This window comes from Notolabrus celidotus, chromosome 5, assembly GCF_009762535.1.
Source record: "Notolabrus celidotus isolate fNotCel1 chromosome 5, fNotCel1.pri, whole genome shotgun sequence".
NCBI classification, from domain to species: domain Eukaryota; kingdom Metazoa; phylum Chordata; class Actinopteri; order Labriformes; family Labridae; genus Notolabrus; species Notolabrus celidotus.
The window spans coordinates 6660884-6687543 of record NC_048276.1 but is presented as its reverse complement, the minus strand read 5'-3'; the positions used below and the strand labels follow the sequence as shown (position 1 = coordinate 6687543).

The 26660-nt window shown below is 38.6% G+C and overlaps 1 protein-coding gene across 1 annotated transcript; it reads left to right on the top strand.

The window, feature by feature from the left end:
* Positions 1-15069: 15069 nt before the first annotated feature.
* On the top strand, positions 15070-18539 carry ovca2 (OVCA2 serine hydrolase domain containing). The gene is made up of 2 exons (XM_034684118.1): positions 15070-15478; positions 17754-18539. The coding sequence occupies exons 1-2, from the start codon at positions 15325-15327 to the stop codon at positions 18275-18277; spliced, it is 678 nt and encodes a 225-aa protein (XP_034540009.1). The 5' UTR covers positions 15070-15324; the 3' UTR covers positions 18278-18539.
* The last annotated feature ends 8121 nt before the right edge of the window (positions 18540-26660 follow it).

The window sequence follows — 26660 nt, the reverse complement described above, 5'->3', positions numbered from 1 at the left end:
AGTGGAGGAAAAGCGTGAAGTAACATTGAACAAGAAGTTCCTCAGAAAGTAGAATATATACTGTATAGTGTGATTTGTTGAGTCAGCAGCTCTACCTAGACGCAGCCAACACTAACATGAGGCTGCTGCAGTCTGAGTTTGTCAATTCAAGAGAGCAACTTTCAAAATCTTTATCCATCCATCGCAGCTCAGCAGGAAGATAATCTTGAGCGTCACTCATAGTGTTGTTTTGTGGTGTCTTTTTTTTCTGTTGTTAGGTCGGCCTACATGCAAAAATGCAAACATGGCTGTTTGGTGTCCAACAAGGGTGAACTTAGTGGGTCCTTAAATATGAGGTGTATTTCAACATTGGTCAATAATCCACAGCAACAGTGTGTTAATTCTCAACAACCCATTTTCCCTTTGATACGGCTCAAATCATAGACTCCAGCAGACTAACCTTAATCATATCAGTCCGCTAAGGTCTGGATAATATGACAGTTTTTTACAATGGGAACAAAGGAATGAGACAGATACAGAAGAGAAAGAGCAGGAGAGGTCAAAGACACAAAGACTGAGGGCTCTGACAGAGAAATCTACAAAACTGGAGGTGAAGCAGCGAGTGAACGTTAACAGAACATGGTGTGGGATACGACAGTGTGATGAATGGGAAAATGTCACAGAGTCTGACAGTTACAGGCCGGAAAAACTCAATCAGGTGTAGTGCTGATTCAATTCATCATGTTCACCTTGTTCTACTCCGCCATCAGTGGAAATGTGAGTAACGGCCAAATTCCACCAGATCCGTGTCGGCACCGGATCTAATAGGTTTCTATTCTAGACAATGTGTTTACTTCCACTGGATCTGCTCCGGCTGCGTCTTTGATCCGGCACGCCAGAGCCCCCCGGATTAGACGTGCAAGACTTCTATTTTTGCAGGATGCCGGAGAATGATGCATCAATCTCAACAGAGCGGATGGAGCGGGACAGGAAGTCAGGCACCAAAACAAAATGAAAACATCCGGTTAATTTTCAGAATAAAACACTCTGTGTTATCACCAGATCGTATTTCACTTAACTACAACAACAAACCGTCATGATGAGCGGAGCCAGGCCTGGAGTCAACAGGTCAGAGGTTTTCAGAGGACCAGAAAGACAACATGGATGAGGAGAGGAGGAGGAGAATCCTTGATTCAGTGATTACTGCGGGAAAACCCCGGTCACATGACTCCAGCTGTCCGGCGGTCCTGCATTCTGAAAACGCAACCTCTGGGTGTTGACAGATGAGAGAGCACAGAGCCAGACCGCAGCGGATCAGAGACGGACCGGACACCTGGAAGTCCAGGATAATAACAGCAAAGTTAGGTCATATTCTGAATGCTTCAGTCAACTCCTCCCCTTTGCGTGGGGTCCTGCTCTCCTTGTCTGGGCTCCAATGTGCTTGAATAACCTGCTCACCGCAAATTATCCCTTACATAACATGGAAACCACAATATTGATCAGATGCAAAGAAAGTGTCTACCTGTTTGTTATGTATACCTCTTACCCAGAGGCATCAGCTTATTCTTTGTGAAGGATGTTGAGGTCAGAAGCGATTTGAAGGCTCTGCTGTCTCTCAGTCTCTCAAGAGATGAAGATAAGAAGATAAAACCAGCATGCCAATAGTTATTATCACCCTGTTGATCAGTGTTTGGACTAACAGAGTTTAACAGACAGGTCTCCAAACCATGTGGAGACGTTGTACTGGCTGTCCTTTAGAGCTATAACATCATGTTTTATGCTGGTACAAGCTGACCCTCTTCCTCCTTCATCATTTACAATTCATTCACTCTACTCTACTTATACTTACAGGCCTCATACAAATGCATCACTGCTGCCTCTCTGGTTTGGACTTACCTGAAAATGCAAACCTACCACTGACCAACTCTTTCCATGTTACCTTCTTGGTGAAGTGATAATGTGCTCATCATTCCTGTCTGAGTCACAGAGTGCAGCTTGTTCCCAAACAACAACATGCAATATCACAAGGAGTCCCTTCTGTATGAGTGTGTCAGAATTAGACTCTAAGCTTAAAATAAACAGTAGTAGCTCTCAGAATTCGAGGCGGCTATGAAGAGTTAGTCAGTGAGTCCATGAACAAACTCATCATGTGTCAGCAAGGTGTGAGCGTGCTCTTTCAGAGTATTGAAAGCTTCATCTCCAGGGGAGGATAAGAGAGGCTTTGTAACAGACTGCACAGTGACTGAATGGAGCTGAGAGCAGCATCAAATGTTGCAGAGATTTCATGGAAAGGGGGGCTGCAGATCAGCTCTGACACACATCATTTCACAGAGAGCTGTTTGGACTTTATTCTAACTTAATGGACATTTTGTTTCTCTCTTGATTCATTCTTAAGTCCATGAAAGTGCACAGAGTGGGACAACTGTTTCAGCCAAAATAATATTATAATTAAAAAGAATTACGTAGTTAAAAAATGTATGTAATATATCCCAGACACCTAAACAAAATTTCATGCAACACTAGATGAGTTAATGTTACATTCTGACAGATCATTAGGAAGAAGTCTGAATTCCAAAAGGCATCAGCACTAGTGGCAGGACAAGTGAGAGTGGTAGGCTGCTGGCTAAGTAATAACATCCAACTGGTTTGTCTTCTAGCTTAAACAATAAACAGAAATGTGTGTTACTTTGACTAAACAACTCATTACATGTACATAAAACATGGAGACAAAGGGGTTGATTTCAAAAGGGCATTAGATACAGACACTCCAGAAGCCAACCAGTGAGAATAACAAACATGGCTTAGCAGGAGACCGCTAGGATAGGCATTAGCAACAGAGGCAACATCCAAATCTAACGGCTTCTAGCTAATTACAGTATACAGACATGTGTGCTACACTTTCATGAAACAATTGGGCTGCATTTAAAACAAAAAACGTTTAACAAGGTTCATTTTTCAAAAGGTGTAGCTGACAAAACTCCACTCCAAAGCCGTTATAAAGTGTAGAAACACAAACCACTTTATTCCAAATGTGTCTAAAAACCAAATAATTGCAAGATGATGACAGATTCAAAATTAAAAAGACGACAGAACACGACACGGTAAGGAAACTGTACAACTCCCAGTAGCTATTGGCTGTCCTAAAAGTCACTAGAAGTAGCTAAATGGCGTACCCCTCTAGAACTCTACGCTCCCAACATGCAGGCTTGCTAGTTGTACCTAAAATCTCTAAAAGTAGTATGGGAGGTAGAACCTTCAGTTATCAGGCCCCTCTCCTTTGGAATCATCTACCAGTCAGGGTCCGGGAGGCAGACACCCTCTCCACTTTAAAGAGTAGGCTTAAAACTTTCCTTTTTGATAAAGCTTATAGTTAGAGCTGGATCAGGCTTGGACCACCTTTTGTCATGCTGCTATAGGCCTAGACTGCCGGGGGAACTGGCACACTGACACACTGGGATCCTAGCTCACCCCCTTCCCCCCAACCCCCTAATCACTTACTTTAACTCTTCCTGTCCCATTAAAGTTACTAAACATAGACCTTTCTGGAGTCCCTGAGCTCCATTGTCTCGTAGATTCCTCTGAGCTGCCGTAGACGTCCTCCTGCTGCGGACGATCTGGACTCCAGCTAATACGGACGTGCTGGACTCCAGCGGCAACAACTTCTACGACTCGTCCCATCACTATCACTTCTCTCTCTTACTCCCCTCTATCTGTCTTTCCAGACCCAACTCAGTCGAGGCATGATGGCTGTCTAACATGAGTCTGGTTCTGCCTGAGGTTTCTGCCTGTTAAAAGGAAGTTTTTCCTCACCACTGTAACTAGCTAAATACTGCGATGTGCAATGCTCATGATGGATTAAGGTGGGGTCAGAATGAGTCTTATCCTGTCTTGAAGTTGGGTCTCTGTTCATAATTTGACATAGAGTGGTCTAGACCTCCTATGTTTGTGAAAGCGTCTTGAGATAACGTTTGTTGTGATTTGGCGCTATAGAAATAAAGATTGATTGATTGATTGATCATTTAATTTGCATAATTTAGATTATATTGGACGCTGCAGGAGAGACGTATAACGTTCAGAGAGAGACAAAAAGAGGTTAAAAAACACCCGAAATATGTTTATAACTACACTCAGGAGCCTACAACAAATCAAAGTAAAATGTGACATTTTTCAAACATAACATTTTCTACATTTTTATTGTATACAATCTACATTAACTATCTAAATGGACCAAAAAGACACAGTAGGTGGGATCAGCCAGCGGTGTCTTCTCATGCGTGATACGTTTGCAGTCTGAATGCTGAGGGATGAACACTGCCCGCTCTGAATGCTGCTAGGAGGGACTCACAGCAGCATCCACTGCTTGTTGAGAAGGATACATGCTTTCACGTCAGTCTCAAAAAGTCTTCAATTAAAACCAGAAAAAGTCGCTAGATTTGTCGCTAGTCGCTTTTTTGAAAAAGAGTTGCTAGAGGGGTCTGAAAACTGGCTAAATATAGTGACAAAGTCGCCAAGTTGGCAACATTGACGACTCCACCACCTGTCTGTGTGCAACACACAACTCTACCTTAAAGTGACCGTGACTCAAAACCTCTTCATCAAAAATGAACAAAAATAGCCTACAAAGCCCCAAATCCTATAACAGTTTTCTCATGCTTTACATTAGCTTTTTTTCATTAACACCAATGTTTAACAAATTAATAAACAGTAACAAAAACTTTGCCTCATACAAGTGGCATTAGCATCAGACGCTGACTAAAATCCCTCTATAAGAAACCACCACTGAGAGCAATTATGGCAAACATGGCATACCGGTTGCCTACTCGCCATGAAGCTATCTCCAGCTTCCAACTCTAAGGGCTACAAGCTCGACACAACAGACAGTTCTTAAAAAACGTAACAGTTTTACTTCCAAAGAGTGGTCGCAACAGACCAAGACCAAACCAAGTCCTCTTCAGGAGCCATAGCCATTAAGAGCAGAGGACCATATTCACAGGGTGGGCCGCCTTCTGGTCTAATCATACTCAGAGAATCAGAATCAGAATCAGAATCAGAATCAGCTTTATTCGCCAAGTATGCTTGAACACACAAGGAATTTGACTTTAGTAAACTGTGCTCTCTTTGTACAAGGCATAAGAATAAGAATAAGAACTACAATAAAAAATAAAATAAAAATATAATAACAATAACCTTAGCTATAAATACAAAGAAACAACAAATAGACTTGACTAATATGTACAGGCTAAAATAATATAAAGTGCAGTGGTGAGTAGTGCAGAGGTAGTTTTTACATTATAAAAATAATTATAAAGTAAAATAATTATAAAGTAAATAATACAAAAAATAGAAATATGGAATTCTGCTTGGAGAATTGTTGCATTGTGTATTTACATGTATATTTACAGAGAGTGTTTATCTGACAGGTATGACACTGTTATGGTTTAGTTTTCAGCAGAGTGACAGCCTGGAGGAAGAAACTGTTCTTATGGCGGGTTGTTTTGGCGCACAGTGATCTGTAGCGCCTGCCGGAGGGGAGGAGTTTAAAGAATTTGTGTCCAGGGTGTGAGGGGTCAGCGGTGATGCTACCTGCCCGTTTCCTGGCCCGGGACCGGTACAAGTCCTGGATGGGGGGCAGGTCGACACCGATGATTTTTTCTGCAGTCCTTATAGTCCGTTGCAGTCTGTGTTTGTCTAGTTTGGTTGCAGAGCCAAACCAGACAGTGATGGAGGTGCACAGAACAGACTGGATGATGTAGGTGTAGAACATGATCATCAGCTCCTGGGGCAGGTTGAACTTCCTGAGCTGAAGCAGGAAGTACATCCTCTGCTGGGCCTTTTTTCTGATAGTGTCTATGTGGGAGGTCCACCTCAGGTCCCGGGAAATAGTGGATCCCAGGAACCTGAAAGAGTCCACAGAGTGTGAAGTTGTTATCATGTAATATCAAGTAATACAAAAGCCAAGACACAGCTAACATCAGAGCCACTTCTTAGGTAACATTCACACTTAAGAAAGACAGATACAAAAAGAAAGGCGTATATTAATTCCAGATATTAAAGCTCATCTAGTACATTTTTGTATGTTTATATCCTCACTGGATGTATTTAAGCTTATAATGCTACAGTAAGTGTGTAGCCCTATTTTCAAGCTCCATTGTTGTGTTCATGTTACTGTATCATCCATGCAGGCTTCACTGAAACTAAAATGTTACGTATTTAACACTGGCACGAACAAATTGATTGTTTTGTTAGCTGACTACTTTAACTTTTTACATCAGCCACATTGCCAAAGAATGAAAGTGCTGGTTCACAATCAGGTTTTCCTCCTTGCAGTCAGAATACGGTCTCTGGAACATGTGGCATAGCAGGAGGCTACTATGCTAGGTAGCCTGCTCCAATTTCCAGTTCATCCCAATGTGAAGACATGTTGCATGGCAGGATTTAGTAGACAACATAATTTGTACATTTTAAAACCATTGTCTTTTTTTAATGCTAAATAATTATGCAGATTCAGAACATTCCACATCAGCAGCGGCCATTTTTAACTTACAATAAATCTGCTTCCCAGGCTGGAACTTCTTCAGTGTCACTCTATCTTATTATTCAACAAAATTATTACAACTGCCTCCTTCATTCAGTCTAGCTGACACCTAATGACATGCTTTCAACTTCTGCTGCCTCACCTGTCACCCTTGTCTCACCTTGCTATAATATCTGCCTGCTGTCAACAACACAACAACAAAACAGCCTTTTATCACACTGTTTTTACACCGTGCTTGTCTTGATAAAAGTCGTAGTAGTGTCTCCCTGAAATAGAACCTGAAGATAAGCATTTTGTGAGAAGATGCTTTACTCGTCTATCTGCTTTTCTTCGAGGACGTTCGCTTACTGTGTATGGCCTACATTGCCGGCTCCAGTGAGGATCCAGAGCAGACAGGACATTCGTCATACTCTCCTCTGTCCTCCTTTATGTGCACACAGACTTCACAGATTGCATGGCAGAATGACAGAGTCTATAATAGTGAGGCTGCAGAGGACAGCAGCACAGATCTTCCACTGGAGGACACAACCTGCAGGCCAGTCTGACCTCTCTGAACTAGACCGCTCCCTCCCTATTTGGGTTCTTGGCTCAGGCTGTGAAGCTTAACCTGTGTGTCCTCATGATCAGTGAAGCAGATGCAGCTGTAACTTCACATGTCGGCAGCTGGCTCTATAGTCAGAGTAAATCCAGGAGCATCTTTAAACAAATACTGCTAGTTTCGATTTGTGGTGTGGATCTGATGCCGTGTTTTTGTGTGGTTTTATTCTGAATCTGATTTTTTCCTGAATTTCCTAATTACAGAATTATGCATGGTTCCACTCTTGATCATACATTCTGAGCAGAAACTTGCTGAGGATTTGTTTTTCACATACTCAGGTGGGTTCAGCTTGCTGGGAGTGCTCTGCTGCCAGGGAGACGTGAGGTCTGCCCTGACCCTGAAATAGTGGTGCACCACTGCCCCCCTGTGGACAAACATAAAAGATGAAGGGAGACTTCAGACATGAGGCATAGGTGGCTACTTCTTAAAGTTTTCTCCAAGGACAGATTTGCCACACTGTGTACTTCTGCTCGGACTCAAAGACATTCTAAAAATACCAAAACGTGTCTGATACAACATGAGAGTGACCTCAGACTTCTAAACTATCCTACTTTTAGGTTTTAGCCATTTAAAATTAACTAGAATAATTGTTTTTTAATTGGTAACATGCATATAATGTCCAAACTTAACAGATATAATTCACAATTCTGACTTTAGAAATATTTTTTTCAACCACATTTTGTTGATTCATTGTCATAATATTTAAATAAAAATTAAATACAAATATTTTTTTATTTTTTTCTTAGTTTATTGGGAAAAACTCATGAATGTTTTAACATTTTCTGTTAAAAAAAAATTCAAAACATGTTTTAAATCAAACATTTTTATTTAATAATGGTTTAGCACTCTGTATCTTGTTTTTAAAAATGGTTATATAAATTGAGTCATATTTTGTGCTATCATGTTTTATTTTCCTGGCGTTGCTTTTGCTTATTTTTGGAGCATTAGTCATGCTCAAAACATCTTGATGATTTGCAGACATATTAGATATTTGACACAGGTTTGGTTTGTGGGCATGGCTAAATGGTTTAGTGGCACCCCTACAATATTTAAAAAATGCAGCCCCCGCAGCTGGTTTATATCCTAATTGTAAAATTATGTAGGCTTATGCATCATCCTGAGACATACAAAAAATCTCCAAGACCTAAATCGAAAAAAACAAACATAAAGTCTGTCTTTTAAAATCCTTGTAAAGACAGTAAATTTGTAGTTTTCAGGGGTCCTTTAAGGAGTCATTCTTCCAAATGGTTCTTCCAATCCACTTCAACCCTGGTAAACAGGTAGAACGGACATAAACGATGGAAAATCCTCAAACTTCTGAACAAACTTCAAACTTCAGACATCTAGAAGACAGTAGATTTTTAGATCAACTCCTCATAGGAGGTTTATCTAATCCATTTCAAATGTCAAATAATGCCAGAAAAGCTTTTAAGGAAGAAACAATTTTAGGCTGGTGTAGAAAACTTAAAGGGTGTGGCTGTGGTGGCTCATCATATTCTGATGTCTCATCGCAGCAACAGGAAGTACGAAACAGATTCCTGTCACTCATGTGTAAACGCCCCAAACTGCCTCAAACTTACTTAATATGTAGGATTAGAGTCACTTTTTTAACATATACTTCAGCCAATGTTATTTATTTTTCAAAGTGCAACAAACTGGTAAGAGTGAGGAAGGGTTGTGTATCATGATTCAGTCATAACTGAATTGACACTGTGCTCTGCATGAGATAGAGACACCACAGAGGTGACTCTTTGGCTGCACCACACCCCAATATAAGCAAAGGCGCCAGGGCCTGTTCACTGCTGTTTGCAACCACAGTTTTTGCCATTCTCATTATTTTTTTTAATAAAACTCCCAAAACTCATGAAATCAGGCAGAAGAAGTCCTGGTAATAAGTCAGCTTTGGTGACTTAAGCAACTACAGGTGATGTGCAGGCCTTAGTATTTGCAATTCATGAGAAGTTATGGCACATTAGAGCCTCATGTTATATTTATACACTAATTACACACATTATATTATGTTCATTATGCTACCATTAAAGCTAAGTGTTGTATACAATTGATTACGCCAAATAAGGTAATTAACATTTTTATGGTTGTTCATTATAAAGTGTTTATTTTGGTAAGTCATTACTTATTTATCTTGTATAATCGTGAGCTTGCTGCAAGTTGTTTTAGTGTACAGTGTTTTGTGATCCAATGAGCTGCTCAGGTTGCTGAGCTTTGAAAAAGAGGAAATGTTAAGTGTGGAGCTCGGAGGGATTAATATGCTGCTGCAGCCAATTCTGAAAGGAATTAAATTCTAAAAAATGAAACAAGCTTGTCTAGCAAAAGGTCTCTCTCTCTCTCCATCTCTTTCTCTCTCTCTCTCTGGCTCCCTGGGGGCGACACATGGCTCCTCACCAGTGCTGGAGAACATCAACAGCAGCCCTGTCCCTTGGGTGTGTACTTTTTCCCCCCCTCCTCTCTTCCTAATTAGCATGTGCGTCATTGCGGGGCAACACGTGCACTTTCTCAGCAATAGAAGACCTTTCCCTGGCGCCGGTGTGCGAGTCCTCTCCAAAACCCTTGAACAATATCATCAAAGAAAACAATGGCGTGTTGACGGAGACCCTGAGAGGAGACAGAAGCAGCAGAAAACAGATGATGTGAATCAGACGCTTGTCTTACCTTGAATCTGAAAACAGTCGGTGTCCTCCTGGCTAGATTATCCAGAAATCCCAGCTGGGTAAAACCCTGACCCAGAACACTTCTATAACACTCAAACTCTCACAGAACATCTCAGTAAACAGCATTTAAGAGTGTGTGTCCCGGAGCTACATGAGCTGTTTTATATCAGTGGACAGAAAATTAAGTTAAAGATGAGTTAACAGAAAAGAAAACAAACTATATTGGATGTAATCGTGTATTCATACACAGCAAACCCTGTTCAAAGTCACTTTTAACCTACTTTTCTCTTATTGTGAACCAGGCTGTTACAGCTCTCAGTGCTTTGGGCAAACCCTTAGGAGACTGGCTAAATGCCAACTCCTGCATATCACTGCTGTAGTGAGAATCTGGTGTTTGGGATATTGCCTTCAAAAGTTAGTCAAAAAGAGAATCTGGATCAAAGATAATGTCTTCATTTTTGACTGGGTCCTTTGGGGTGCAGCGCTGTTACTGAAGTTGAAAGAGAGTCTGATGACTGAGTTCCTGTGGCCTAGAATTAACATTTCACTTTTATCTGTGGCAAAAATAAAGTTCTTTGTTGGTTTTTCTGACTGTTTTTTTTGGGGTGTGTAATGTTGCAAAGGGATGAAAGATTTAAGTAATCACAGATTGTATGACATTTACAGCAGCTGCTTTGGAACACCTGGCTCACCTGATATGTAGAAAGTAAGACACATTCTTTGTTGTGTCTTTGAGGGTCGGCCTCCCACCAGGTAGCAATGAGTCTAGAAATGCAAGCACATACAGCCAATGTGTGAATCCTCTCCAAAACCATCTGTGCTTTGAGGCAGTATTGGTTATATGTGTGATGAGGTGGAAGGAGGACTTCTTCCTGTTTCTAAAATAACTGTGATGCCTAGCTAACTGAGGTTTTGTTCCAATAATCAATGAATCCATATCCTAAAAGATGAACTCTTCTACACACGAGAACAAATCTGTGGCTCGTTCTTGGTATGTTGTACCCTTAAAGGCACTATGAGGAGTTTTTCACCAGCTGAGAAACAGACTGAAACAAACACTGATGCCTCTTTGTGACTTTCGAAAGCAAACAAAACCATAAACAACAACACTGATACCTTCTCTGTTGTCATTTTTAATGCCTTAAACCACTCAGAGGGGGTAGGTGTCAGACCACATGATTGACATTTGGCTTTAGAAACACCCTTTTTTGGCTGTTTTCATGGCAAATAATCACATTGAGTGATAAATCTGGCTGTTAAAAGACAGCAGGGTGAGATTTTTGTTGAAAACACTACTTTTGCATGTACAGAACAAGAGATAAGAGGTATCACTTTGTCCACAATGGGGTGCCAAAATTGATATAAATCAAAAGTTCCTCACAGCAGCTTTAACTTAGCTCATGTTCCACACACATGTTCCTACCAAGCACTTCATTTTATCACCTTAGAAACATTGCCAAATCAGGAGCCCTGAAGATATCCCTGAAAGACGCTGAAATTTTAAAACACCACTTTTACACCACTCGTATTGATTACTGCAACTCCCTTTTTACTGATCTGCCCAAGGGATCTCTGAAAAAACTGCAACTCATTCAAAATGCTGCAGCCAGAGTTTTAACAAGGAAAAAGAAAACAGATCACATAAATCCTCTTCTTAAAACTCTGTACTGGTTACCTGTCTCTTTTAGGATTTATTTTAAAGATCTTTTACTTGTTTTTAAAGGTTTTAACAGCCTTGCTCCTGAAGTATCTGATAGGAAATAAGTAACTGACGTAAAACAAGTCAAGGAGAAACCTATGTTGCCCCAGACTTTCAAGGAAATTTGATTAAGACCCCCTTCCAATTTAGTGACATGCATGGATAAGTTTTGTGACCCTTAGGCTAGCAGAGCAAAGGGGAGAACAATAAATAACTAGAGGTTAAGATAAGTTTGGACTCTCTAGTTGGCTATGTCACTGGCTCAAAGACCTATAAAAGGTCTTGGTCAACAGCACTCTGGGAGTCAGCAGATTTGCAGAGCTGTCTTCCAGGCATTCCGCGGTGCTTGTCCGATACTGGTATTGTTTTCTTGTAATAAATGCATTACTAAACAAGCAAGCCAGTGTCACGAAGATTCCTTCTGCATCTACACATCACGGGCGGTCAAGATACAACAATCCTCATCACAGATCTCCTGTCATTTTATGTTCCACCACGATCACTGAGGTCGTGCTTCCCTTTTAAATGTTCCACATGTGTCCCTCACAAGGAGAGAGAGCTTTCTGTTTTTTATGCACCAAAACTGTGTAGGTCTCTTCCTCTGGACATCAAAACAGCGAGCTCTCTGGATGTTTTTAAAAGTAAACCTAAGACTCACCTTTTTAATCTGGCTTTTAACTTAGAGTAATTTAATTTTAGCTCTGGGCTGCATTAATACCGCTATAAACATTGTTTTAGCATCATTTTGTTTGTTTTATTTTATTCTATCTTATCATGATATATTTTATTTTTACATCATTTTATTTTCCTGGTATTCATCTGATTTTAGTTTTGTATTATTTTAATTTTGTAATACATCTCAGATTTTATTTTATATTACTTTCTTTTTCTGGTATTTATCTGATAATTATTTCACATTATTTTATTTTTCTGATACTTCTCTGATTTTATTTTATTGATTTGATCGTCATTTTTAAGTATTTTATATCACTTTCTTCTCCACTTTTACCTATGTCTGTTGTTTTCTGTCTCTCTGTTCTTTTGTGAAGCACTTTGGGCTGCATGCTTCATTATATCATTACCATGAGGGCATTTTGTGATTTTCAGTTGATCAGATATCATGATGTATCATTATAGGATTGTCTTGTGATTCACCAGTTATCACTGTATCATGATATTATCATGATAGAGTAATCATGAGATTCCCTCTATCATATTCTATGAATGGTGCATCAGAGAAGAGCTTTAGAGCTATCTTATTTTATTCTTATGTTACAGTTTTATATCATTAATAAGCTTATTTTCTAGATCTTGAACTGTCATCTCCTCCCCTATGCTTGGCTGTTATTCTGCTGGCTGTTTGGTTGCATACTTCACTCGTTCAAGTTGAGGATGTCAAGTATGAGCTAGTTGCGTAAAGTTTGTGTGGTGGTCTTCACTGTGCTCTCATCCTGTAAGTTTGTTCAAGAAAAACATCAAGAGTAATAACTAAATAAATACATTTCATTTAGTTTCTTCACATAAAGTATTGCAATACTAACATATAGGGTAATATATTTAAGTTAGAATAAAATCATTGATTTCTTGTGACATCCAGTGAACCTGATGAAAGCTGCAGGGGTCAGCACCCTAGGGCTGGAACTCAAAGGATCTCTGTTGCAATCAATCAATCATTTAAGAAGTAGCAGACACTTCAGAGAGGAAATCCAGAGCTGAATAATTCAGAGCAGAACAGAAAAATACACCAAAGGCCCTTTATCATGTGTTGTCCGTGTCAGTCATTTGACTGTCAACACATTCAGTTAACTTTGATGCATTTATTGACAAATCCAGCTCTGTGTGTTAGAAAATGGCACTTGAAAAGCACATAATGGACACAAATTAATACATTTTATATGACAACACTCTCATATTGTGTCTCAGATTGTCATGCCTCATGAAGTGAACACTGGTCTTCCTCTTGTCATGTAGCTGGTGTGAATGGTGGCGGCATCATTAGCTGGAACTGTCTGTCAGTCGACTGTTAATCAGAGCTGAAGGAGAGCAGAGCAGAGCAGAGCCAGGCAGTAATGAACGACGAAAAAGTTTGATGTGAAGGGCTGTCACAACTTCACAGACTCCGAGCCGCTGCAGCTTCATGTGAAGCAAAATGACTGATGATTTACTCTGATAGAAAATCCCTGTTAGACATATTAGACTCCCATACTGGAGGTGAGACCCAGCTAGACATCAAAGGAGTGTTTGAGCTTAATTTAACATCAACTTGATTAGAATGAAACAAATATAGATAAGTTGATTTCTTCAGTGAAAAGTTTCTTTCATCACGCCAGCAGGGTGGTGAACTCTGTCCTCTAGCTACACTCCACTTCTGACACATTGCCCTCTGTTTATCCTCTGCAATGCTCAGTTGAAATCATAGACTGTATAAAAGGTAGAAATGCATAACTGAAATTTGAACCAAATGTTAATGTGGGGTTTTCACACATATGTAAAACAGAACATTTCACATTTAATACTACAAGCTGATACTTTTAATGCGTATATGTATAGTGTATTCCTTTATTTTTATTTTCCCCTATTTTGACAAAAAAATCTAAATGTTACAATTAATGTTTTTTAATATTTACTTATATATTGTTTTTTACTTTCATTATTCGTTTTCTTTTTTTCTCTTCTATAGTTTTTAATTATCTATTTAAAATTATTATTATTATTATTATTATTATTATGAAAGTTGTTGTTTTTTTGTTTGTTTTTTTGTTTGTTTTTTTACAAAAATGCCACTTGCCTTAATTGTTTAAATTGATCCTCTGTATATAATGTGAAAAAAACAAATCAAATAAGCGTCTTTGGGGAAAATTTTTTTTAAAAATAGCAGTGAGAGTGTTGCCTGCATTTCACAGGAAAAACTGTGCAGGCAATAAATGAATCCAAACAGAGGTCAGAGTGTTAAACAGCTGTTTGTATTAGTTCATTCTCATAATAAACATGCTGTTTTTCACTTTTTATGGTAGCGTAGTCATGTTTTACTAAAACTCATATTGGCTAGATAAAATAAGTCAAATTTTCTTTTAGAGAGATTTGATCTGCATATTTCACAAAACAAGGCCTAACTAATAACATATCGTTTCAGTCTAGGGTTTAACAATTTTATTACTTTAATGTTTTTTTTATTGATTTTAATGTTTTTTTTATTTGAAACATTTGTTTTTCAATTATTTATCTACTCATTTATATTGATATTTTTTGCCTTTATTTTATCTCCAACTCTTATCCTTACCCTTTTTTATTCATTTATTTTAACTATTTATATTTTTCATGTAAATTTTATGCTTTAGCTTATTCTAATAACACATATTTTATTGTTGTTGGTGTGCATTAGTCTCTATTTTAAAATCCAATTTTAGTTTTTTTAATATTTCTGCTTCTTTCTAGTTTTCAATCGCTGTAAAGCACTTTGAATTGCATTCGGTTTGTATCATACAGTCTATGGTTTGTATGAAAGGTGCTCTATAAATGAAGCTTGATTACTTCATTGATTGTTTGATATATGGAATAAATTTCACCTTTCACTTTTATTTTGAAATGAATAACCGGAAGTACTTCTCACTCCTTCCGGTTGACCTCTCGTGTTGAGGTGTCCTAAACTTGCTCAACTTTCGCCGGTTTAGCACCGAATTAACTCTTTCTCGAGGTTTAAAAACCCTGCTGTGTATTTCGTGTGACGTTTAGATTATAAATCAAACTACTTACTAGGTTTAATGTTAACACTCATAGCGTGCGACCTTTTAAACACGTTCTAGTAACTTATAGCTTTAGCTAAGCTAGCTCGGCTAACCTCCCCATGGCCCCTCTCCGGGTCCTGTGTATCCATGGTTACCGTCAGAACAGCGTCTCGTTCCGGGAGAAGACCGGAGCGATGCGGAAGCTCCTGAAGAAGCACGTGGAGCTGGTTTACCTGAGTGCGCCGCACAGTGTGAGGCAGGCCAGCAGTGAAGGTGGGTCATCCTCTACACCTGAAGCAGGGGCATCTCAGTGGTCCCCATCACCACAGCCAACCCTACACAATCTAACATGCTGCTATAATACTGGTTTATTTACATTATACAAAAATATATGTTTAAAACTATCCTGGTTAACTGACTCAAATCTAAGATACATATCAATATTATTTTTTTTTACAAAAATAATGTTCTTTCTTTTTATTTGTCTGTTTCTTTGTTGTTCTTATTTTTTTACTTTCGTATTTATTTATTCATTTTTAAAATATTTACCTGTATATTTTTTAATAGGTAATGGGTAATTTATACTTTCATCAGCCTTTTTCTTTATTCTCTTCTGCCTTCCTATCATAGCTCATTTTAACTCACTTTAAATTAAGATTTTAGTGTAATTTTTTATATATTTCTAATTTTCCTTTTAATTATATTTGTCATTTTAATTGTGTTCTTTTATGCTTGTCTGAATGTTTCCAATGCTTTTAATGTTTTAATGTAAAGCACATTGAGTTGCCCTCGTGTATGAAATGCACTATACAAATAAAGCTGCCTTGCCTTACAATTTCTCCAAATGTAACTGCACAATATTGACGTTCAGACTGTCCACCTCTTTAAACAAGATTATTTGAAGCCAAGTGACTGGTTGATTAACAACAAGGGGGCATTATTTGGTATAATCTAACCTCATGAAGTAAAATAAAACTCCAATAACCTACAGTTTACTTTCAAGCAGATTCAGCCACACTAGATGCTATAAAAATATCACAATTCTCCACTTTAGGGAGAGCCGGAAAGAAATTCCAGAAATGAATTCTGAATATATGTTTGTTCATTCAGACATTTTTAATTATCTTATTGCAGTTATAACAAAACAAAAGAAAAGCATAGTAGAAAACACATTTTATTTCAGGCCCATTAAGGCCCCCCTCCCCACTTTGGCCCTAGGTAGTCAGTCCCCCCCAAGCGGCAAACTCCGGTCTCAAATGATGAAGCCAATGCGGAAGTGATATAAACTGCAATACATCGAAAATCCGCTTGAGGCTGGCTGCAGAAACACCGGAAACCACATAGATATGAATGGGAAAAAGACGATATTTGCAGCATTAATAAACATGTTTACAGCCTGGTTCAAAAAACGGCTTGGCCCTATGAAGCTGATCTCTCTAATGGCACACACTGTACGGGGGGTGAATTTTTTTCTAACGTGACGGTTCAGAAGATATTAAGATTATGAGTTTTGCCCAAATAAGGACATGACTGACGTGACTCCCGGTCGGGAACACACAGCCATTGGCTAAGAGACTCACACTACGTCACACTCTGCCCAGTTGAGTTCCGCATTACCAATATGGCTGCTGCCGTCGATTTGCTTCAAAACAGCTCTCAGGAACAGATGGGTGACGTCACGGATACTACGTCCATATTTTATACAGTCTATGGTCCCCCCCCCACCCCCACTCTGACGCCCCTGCCTGAATCAGACCTAAATATTCAATTCAAAAACTTTTTTTATTCTCCAAAAGTCATTGAGGTTTCCCTCATTTCCAATGCCATCAAGATCACAGGCACATTAGAAACAACAAACAAACAAACAAACACAATCATACACAAAATAACAGAATAATTAAAACAGATACAGTTTGAAACACAGTGGTGGGAGATCAAAGTCTTAAACTCTGCAAAAGATGGAATGTATGTCAGCTTCAAAGTCTGTTGGAGGGTATTCCATGATTTAGGGCCATCAATGGAAAATTCTGATCGACCCAGTTCGGTGTTTATTCGTGTTACTTTCAGAATGAGCCATATAAATATGCTGAAGGGAAAAAGACTGAGTATCTAACCTGATGAATTTAAGTCATTATCAAAGTATGGAGGTTCACAGATGAGGTTACGTTGACTGTTCGTGTCTTTATTGAATACATTTATGAATTTTGCCTGTAAATACAAACAAATCCTTGCCTTAATGATCCCTAAACAACTGCTTTTATGTCAACTATAACTCCTAATCGTCCACATGTCCAGCTTGTGCAGCAGTTTCCATTTACATCTCTGCAAAAACATTTAACGTATCTTGAAAATATAGAAAATGAAGGAACTGTTGACTTATTTCATGCACTAATAGAATCATTTGTAATACTTTAAATTGTGTGTTTAATATTAAAATGTGATCAGGATGAAGGATGGACGACAGAGTCAGGAACTTGTGCAGCCTCTCTTCTGAATTTGATATAAGTCAACACAGCAGCATGACTACTTTCTTCTCTTGTCCTTTCAGATGCTCCAGAAAAAGAGAATAATTCAGGACCTCCTCCTGGAGGTGATGAAGACCCTAAGGGCTGGTGGTTTTCTGACATCCACGCTCGGAGTTTCAGCGCTCAGCAGCAGTGTGAGGAGAGCCTCGGCCTTGAAGACAGCGTGACGGCTGTGAGAGAAGTCGTGAAGGTCCAAGGTCCGTTTGATGGCATCCTCGGCTTCAGTCAGGGAGCGGCTTTTGTCGCCATGCTGTGCTCTCTTCAGGAGCAAAAACTGGAGCCGGATTTCAACTTCCGCTTTGCCATCCTAGTCGCCGGTTTCCGCAGCGCCTGTAATGAACACCAAAGGTTCTACAGTGCGCCCCTCCAGATCCCCTCGCTGCATGTGTTCGGACTGGAGGATCGAGTGATCCCAGACAACATGAGCCGGGAGCTCCTCCCATCGTTTCAGGATGCCCAGGTTCTCACACATCCTGGTGGCCATTTTGTTCCTGCAGCATCTGCTCACAGACAAAGCTACCAGGACTTTCTCAAGAGGTTTCAGTGAGGAGAGGAAGCCACAGGAACTCAGTCAAGGGGAAGGCTACAATCAGAGAAGACTTGAGGACACAAACATGACCGGGAATGTTGATTATTTATTGTTAAAAACAATCATGGGACAACTTAATTGGATCCATGAGGCACTCTGGATACAATGCCAAACTTTTTTATGGAAGATCTGATTTTATTTAATCCATCCAAAGCAGTGAGTGCTGACCTACTCAGGGAAGACATGATATAAACCCAATAAATATATTAATGTTATTATATTATTGTGGTCTCCTTGTTTTTGTGATCTGTGTTGTATCTTTAAAGTTAGAAGTGTGGCTAATAAAAGTCGACACAGCTTCATTCTAGTAAACATGTTTACGTCATGAAGACAAAGTGGAACCCTAATTCATGCTGGCAGCCCACATGGACTTTAAATAACCATCATGAAGTTTTTCAGCTGTCCATCAGTAATGAAATAATTAAATTAGAGTCATGAAACAGTGGAGCTCTGCTTTTAAATGAGAATTCAGACTGAGACCGGCTGAAACCTCATATCTCCAAAACTACAGCTTATCTAGAAACAAAAGAAAACATCTTTTTTTTTTATAAATAAAACACTGAACAGGATTCAATCACGTTCTTTATAATGCTTTTTATTGGCTGAAATTTTGTAATACCCATTGACAGGCACTAAGGGTGACCAAAAACATTATTTAAATTATTTATTTTCACAATTATTTTTATTAATTATTTACTATTCACAGTTTTATAAGAGTCGGTATCATTGGAACAGCACACAGATATAATGAAACACCGCTCATTTACATCCACCCTTACCCCTTACCCAAATAAGTAACACAACAAATTTACAAAAAAATAATAGTAATAAATAAATAATGATAAAGATAATAATTGTAACAAAAAAGTAATTACATCTACACTTTATAAGGCAGTACATGAACAGACATTTACAAAAATATTTTATAAAACATTCATTTTTGAAAAATAGATCAATAATGAAATATGGAGATACAAGGTTTCTACCTGACTGCAGTCACTCAGAAAATAAATAATCAAAGTAGAGTCATGAAACATTTGTTTCAGCCTTTAAATTGAGAATGAAGACTGGGATCAAGTTTAAGAATCGCTGCTGTCCGTCTGAAACCTCATATCTCCAAAACTACAGCTTTACAAGAAATTAAAAATACAAACACTGAGTGAGATACAGTCACGATCTCTTTCTAATGCTTTTTATTGCCTAAAATTGTGTAAACCCCTTTGACAGGCACTAAGAGTGGAAAAAAACATTCATTTTTGCAGAAATATATAATTCATGAAATGTGGAGATACAAGGTTTCTGGCTGACAGCTGTCCATCGGTAATGAAATAATCAAACTAGAATTACACAACAGTTGATTTCAGCCCTAAATTGAGAATGCAGACTGAGATCCTCTTTAAGTTTCACTGCTGTCAGGCTGAAACTTCATATCTCCAAAACTACAGCTTTTAAAGAAATGAAAAAAACTGTTGTTTTTTTAAGATCATAAAAAAACACTGAACAGGATTCAGTCCTAAATTATTTTTAATGCTTTTTATTTTAAAAATTATTTGAACTTTGGTAATGCCCATCAACAGGCGCTAAGGGTGACCAAAACATAGATTTTTGAAGTAAATAATGAAATATGGAGATACAAGGTTTCTGCCAGACAGCTGTTCAACAATAATAAAACAATGAAACTAGAGTCATGAAACATTTGTTTTCAGCCTTTAAATTGAGAATGAAGACTGGGATCAAGTTTAAGTATTGCTGCTGTCAGGCTGAAACCTCATATCTCCAAAACTACAACTTTTAAAGAAATTAAAAAAACAAACACTGAGTGAGATACAGTCACGATCTCTTTCTAATGCTTTTTATTGCCTAAAATTTTGTAAACCCCTTTGACAGGCACTAAGAGTGGAAAAAAACATTGATTTTTGAAGAAATATATAATTCATGAAATGTGGAGATACAAGGTTTCTGGCTGACAGCTGTCCATCGGTAATAAAATAATCAATCTAGAATTACACAACAGTTGATTTCAGCCCTAAATTGGGAATGCAGACTGAGATCCTCTTTAAGTTTCACTGCTGTCAGGCTGAAACTTCATATCTCCAAAACTACAGCTTTTAAAGAAATGAAAAAACCTGTTGTTTTTTTAAGATAATAAAAAAACACTGAACAGGATTCAGTCATAAATTATTTTTAATGCTTTTTATTTTAAAAATTATTTGAACTTTGGTAATGCCCATCAACAGGTGCTAAGGGTGACCAAAACATAGATTTATGAAGTAAATAATGAAATATGGAGATACAAGGTTTCTGCCAGACAGCTGTTCAACAATAATAAAACAATGAAACTAGAGTCATGAAACATTTGTTTTCAGCCTTTAAATTGAGAATGAAGACTGGGATCAAGTTTAAGTATTGCTGCTGTCAGGCTGAAACCTCATATCTCCAAAACTACAGCTTTTAAATAAATTAAAAATACAAACACTTAGTGGGATACAGTCACGATCTCTTTCTAATGCTTTTTATTGCCTAAAATTGTGTAAACCCCTTTGACAGGCACTCAGAGTGGAGAAAAAAAATCGATTTTTGCAGAAATATATAATTCATGAAATGTGGAAATACAAGGTTTCTGCCTGACAGCTGTCCATCGGTAATAAAATAGTCAAACTAGAATTACACAACAGTTGATTTCAGCCCTAAATTGAGAATGCAGACTGAGATCCACTTTAAGTTTCACTGCTGTCAGGCTGAAACTTCATATCTCCAAAACTGCAGCTTTTAAAGAAATGAAAAAAAACTGTTGTTTTTTAAGATAATAAAAAAACACTGAACAGGATTCAGTCATAAATTATTTGTAATGCTTTTTATTTTAAAAATTATTTGAACTTTGGTAATGCCCATCAACAGGCACTTAGGCTGACCAAAACATAGATTTTTGAAGTAAATAATGAAATATGGAGATACAAGGTTTCTGCCTGACAGCTGTTCAACAATAATAAAACAATGAAACTAGAGTCATGAAACCTTTGTTTTCAGCCTTTAAATTGAGAATGAAGACTGGGATCAAGTTTAAGTATTGCTGCTGTCCGGCTGAAACCTCATATCTCCAAAACTACAGCTTTTAAAGAAATTAGAAATACAAACACTGAGTGGGATACAGTCACAATCTCTTTCTAATGCTTTTTATTGCCTAAAATTGTGTAAACCCCTTTGACAGGCACTAAGAGTGGAAAAAAACATTGATTTTTGCAGAAATATATAATTCATGAAATGTGGAGATACAAGGTTTCTGGCTGACAGCTGTCCATCGGTAATGAAATAATCAAACTAGAATTACACAACAGTTGATTTCAGCCCTAAATTGAGAATGCAGACTGAGATCCTCTTTAAGTTTCACTGCTGTCAGGCTGAAACTTCATATCTCCAAAACTACAGCTTTTAAAGAAATGAAAAAAACTGTTGTTTTTTTAAGATCATAAAAAAACACTGAACAGGATTCAGTCCTAAATTATTTTTAATGCTTTTTATTTTAAAAATTATTTGAACTTTGGTAATGCCCATCAACAGGCACTTAGGGTGACCAAAACATAGATTTTTTATGAAGTAAATAATGAAATATGGAGATACAAGGTTTCTGCCTGACAGCTGTTCAACAGTAATAAAACAATGAAACTAGAGTCATGAAACATTTGTTTTCAGCCTTTAAATTGAGAATGAAGACTGGGATCAAGTTTAAGTATTGCTGCTGTCAGGCTGAAACCTCATATCTCCAAAACTACAGCTTTTAAAGAAATTAAAAATACAAACACTGAGTGGGATACAGTCACAATCTCTTTCTAATGCTTTTTATTGCCTAAAATTGTGTAAACCCCTTTGACAGGCACCAAGAGTGGAAAAAAACATTGATTTTTGCAGAAATATATAATTCATGAAAGGTGGAGATACAAGGTTTCTGGCTGACAGCTGTCCATCGGTAATAAAATAGTCAAACTAGAATTACACAACAGTTGATTTCAGCCCTAAATTGGGAATGCAGACTGAGATCCACTTTAAGTTTCACTGCTGTCAGGCTGAAACTTCATATCTCCAAAACTACAGCTTTTAAAGAAATTTAAAATCCTATTGTTTTTTTAAGATAATAAAAAAACACTGAACAGGATTCAGTCATAAATTATTTTTAATGCTTTTTATTTTAAAAATTATTTGAACTTTTGTAATGCCCATCAACGGGCACTTAGGGTGACCAAAACATAGATTTATGAAGTAAATAATGAAATATGGAGATACAAGGTTTCTGCCTGACAGCTGTTCAACAGTAATAAAACAATGAAACTAGAGTCATGAAACATTTGTTTTCAGCCTTTAAATTAGAATGAAGACTGGGATCAAGTTTAAGTATTGCTGCTGTCGGGCTGAAACCTCATATCTCCAAAACTACAGCTTTACAAGAAATTAAAAAAACCTGTTTTGTTTTTTTTGATAATAAAAAAAACACTGAACGCAATTCAGTCATAATCTCTTTTGAATGCTTTTTATTGGCTGATTTTTTGTAATGCCCATAAACAGACACTAAGGGTGACCAAACAGATTTTTGAAGTAAATAATGAAATATGGAGATACAAGGTTTCTGGCTCACAGCTGTCCATCAGTTATGAAATGTTCAAACTAAAGTCATGTAACAATCGATTCTAGCCTCAAGTCTCAAATGAGATCAACTTTAAGTATGGCTGCTGTCGAGCTGAAAACTCACATCTCCAAAACTACAGCTTTACAAGAAATTAAAAAAACTGTTTTGTTTTTTTAGATAATAATCTCTCTTTAATGCTTTTTATTGGCAGACTTTTTATAATTCCCATAAACAGGCACTAAGGGTGACCAAACTGATCTTTGAAGTAAATAATGAAATATGGAGATACGAGGTTTCTGCCAGACAGCAGCGGTCTGTTCAATCAAACGAAGGTCTGACAGTAAAAGTGACTCCACTGCATCAGTGTGCTTTGATTGAAGAACTATCTTTCCTATTTGCAGTTATGGGAAATAAAAACACATAACTAATTTTAAATAAACTACAAAGATAATAAATAAGCTGTTATTATGAGATCAACATGTTCTATATGACCGGCGTTACACAGTGAATGCTTATTCTAAATTTGATCCCAGTATCACATGTCAAACATACAGGACAGGGGCATGTTTTTCCATAAACATGATCTATAAAGCCTGGGTTACATAAACTTTGCAGTGCAGCAGAAGCTAGCTGCAGTTCTTGTTACGCATGAAAATGGAAAGGAAGATGTGAAACCTCAGCACATCTGGCAAGTCGCTGGTTTAAGTTAGCCTCATTTTCAGACTGTTTCATAAAGTTACCAAAACATCAGACACGCCACCTCCAGATTCTCTGTTAGACAGGAATCTTCAGAGGCTGTAATTTATTCTGACAAGTGTTATTAGTCTCTGAGACGGATTGATTGATTGGTTTGGGATTTGGATGAATTTGATACGTAAAACGAAATGACACGTTTCATAGGATTGAACGTTTCTGTTTTAATCCTGCAGAACTCCCAAAAAAAAGTGTTCTCTCTTTATAAAAACAAGACAACTCCTGTAGAGCACTGATGTTTTTAGGATCTGGGAACACTCTGCTATGATTGCGGAAAGTTATGACAAGAATTTTTCAGCAGAGCCACAGTGGAAACCTTGATTTCATTTTCGTTGGAGAGCCTCAAACACTAACAAAGAGTTCCCGAAAAAGAAAAAGATTTCCCCAAAGTTAATACAAAGAATGCACACCAGGAGGAAATACTCAAAGACGTATACACCATAACTGTGAGTCATGTTTGCACATAAAGTGGTCACTGAGTCAGTTTCACCCACGCTGACTTTGCACTGCAGTGTGTGCACAGCTTTCCAGAGCTCCTCTTCCATCCAGAGTCCATGGACCTGAATGATCGGCTTACATATTGCACGGCGTTCTTGTCCTCACACGCGGGTTATATAGACAGGTTTCTGCACACACTCCAACGCTCAAGGTTCAAGGACAAGTTGTTCTGTTACAGCTGAAGCATGTGCACGTCAGGCTGCACTCGGTCGATTGTTTCCAGATGTGTGCTCCCTCCTCTCCACCTCTCGCTCGCTCTGCCCTTCCCTTTTTGCTTTCATCTCCCACCGGCCTCCAACTCACAACATCCTCCTCCCATCCAACATCCTGTGTGTCATCCACATATTGTATCCTATCACATGTCTGCTACATTTATGACACAGGCAAAAATAGTTTGGTTTGTCTGGGTGTCTCATAATCCACTCTTGACCCAGAAACTGCAGACAAATGTGGGCTTTCACGGCTGGTTATTTGCTTTGCCTCACTTCAGCATCCTCTCTTGTAAACCCACTTATTCTCTCTTAATGAATCCACCATAATGACTTGAATATGGTGTCTGTCAGAGCACAAAGTGACCAGCCACACACCTTGCACTCAGGTGAAGTGGTTTTGTGTTCCAGTTCCTTCATCACAGCCTTTCTTTTCCTACTCTCCTGTGCTCCCCTGTGGCCCTTGTGTCCCTCCAAGACCTCACAGCACACACACACACACACACACATGGTTTTGATAACAACAAGAGACGAATGGAGAGAGTGAGCGAACGAGGGAAATAGTAAAAAGAAAAACACAGAGGGTCACTCTTGCCAGTAAGTTTTACAACAGAGCCGTGACTCTCTTCTCAGGAATCCGTTCCCCCTGTTGCACAACAACCGGGAAATAATGGAATGAGAGACAGAGACAGATGAGGGTGGAGTTATCCTCCCTCTCTCTGTCTCCCCCCCTCCTCGTCTCCTTCTCTCTGGATGTTGTGGTTAAAAAGGGAGAGTAAGAGCACATTTTAAGCTCTTGCCCCTATTGAAGGATCACTTTTTCCCTCTCCGTCCGGTGGAGTGTGAGGGATGGAGAAGAGGGCAGAGGGGTGTGTCACGCCACAGATGGGCTCTATTTTGATTATTTGTTGTTAAGGGAGACGGAAGGAAGGAGGGGGAGGGGCCACAGGGTGCGCGTGTCTATATAAGAGTTGCACTTAAACTCCAAAGAGCCCGGTCATCCCAGGGCCCATGATGTCGCCAGACAAAGTTGGCCAACTCTGCCTTGTTGCTACATCTTCCATGAGTGGAATAATCTGCAGTTTTCAGACCTACAGCAGAGGACTTCATATTTGATCACATGACCTACAACTTTTGGATTTACTCTCATTTTGCTGCTTTTTATCCAACATCGTAGCCTTCAACTTTCATATCACTACAAAGAGGAGATGCAGAGGATTGAAGGGACTGTCTCATATTCTTTTACACCTCTGTGCAAACATGGATGTTGAACTGTTTTGTGCAGCTGTTCATTGAAGTCCATGCATGCCTGCATGTGCTTATGCGTCTACTTACACTTAGAAACTAGTATGCTTGTGTGGCTTAATGTGATGTAACTCCGTGTTGGAAGGACTCCAGAGGTATGGCTTGAGTCCAGTGTCACATGACGTTCAGCAATTCCCCCTTCCTGTGTGCGCATTTGTGTTTTGTGTGTGTGTGTGTGCATGTGAGTATGCATTCTTTGCATAAATCAGGCTTCTCATGTGACCTGGTGAGATGTGCAGTGTGTTTGATGTGTGTTTGTGTTGTCATGTAAAAGAGGAAACAGGGAGTATAATTAGAGCTGTCTCTCCAGCTTCTATATAAAGAACACAAGAGACAAGGAGAGTCACTTTATGTCACATAATGACGTGAAACTACACAACAAACAGAGTGATGCTGCAGTGTCAGTGGGATGTTTGGGCCCAAAGAACAGGCAGTGGGTGTTTGTGTGTTTCAGAGTGTGTGTATGTGTGGGTGTGTGTTTGCATGTTTCTCCCTCCATATGGGTGTGATTTGATCATTTGTTATTCCATGCTTGCTTACTCACACACTTCTGGTTTTCCTCGACTTTGAGATTTTTGTTGTTTATGTGAACAAAATGTTCTTCGCCTGATGCCAGAGGAGTTATTTTCTCTGATTTTAGACGTACGAGTTTCTGTTATTCCTCTGTCTAATCATTGGACGCTCTCCAAACAGTCACAGATTTTAATTACTCATCCTGCTTATGATCCGATGGAACATGACTCACTCAATCTCTGGTTCAAACTTCATCTTTTAATGTAAATATGTTTAGAGGTCGTGTGGCGTGTTGACTTTGAAGGGTTCAGAGGTGACCTGAGGACACAGCGGAGGCCATTTGTTGCTGCGTGATGTCATCTGCGTTTGTGTTTAACTGGACTGTTTCAGAGGGCCATAGCTGGGCTTTGGCGAGGGGCGCTGTGGTTTGGCTGTCCTTATGGGT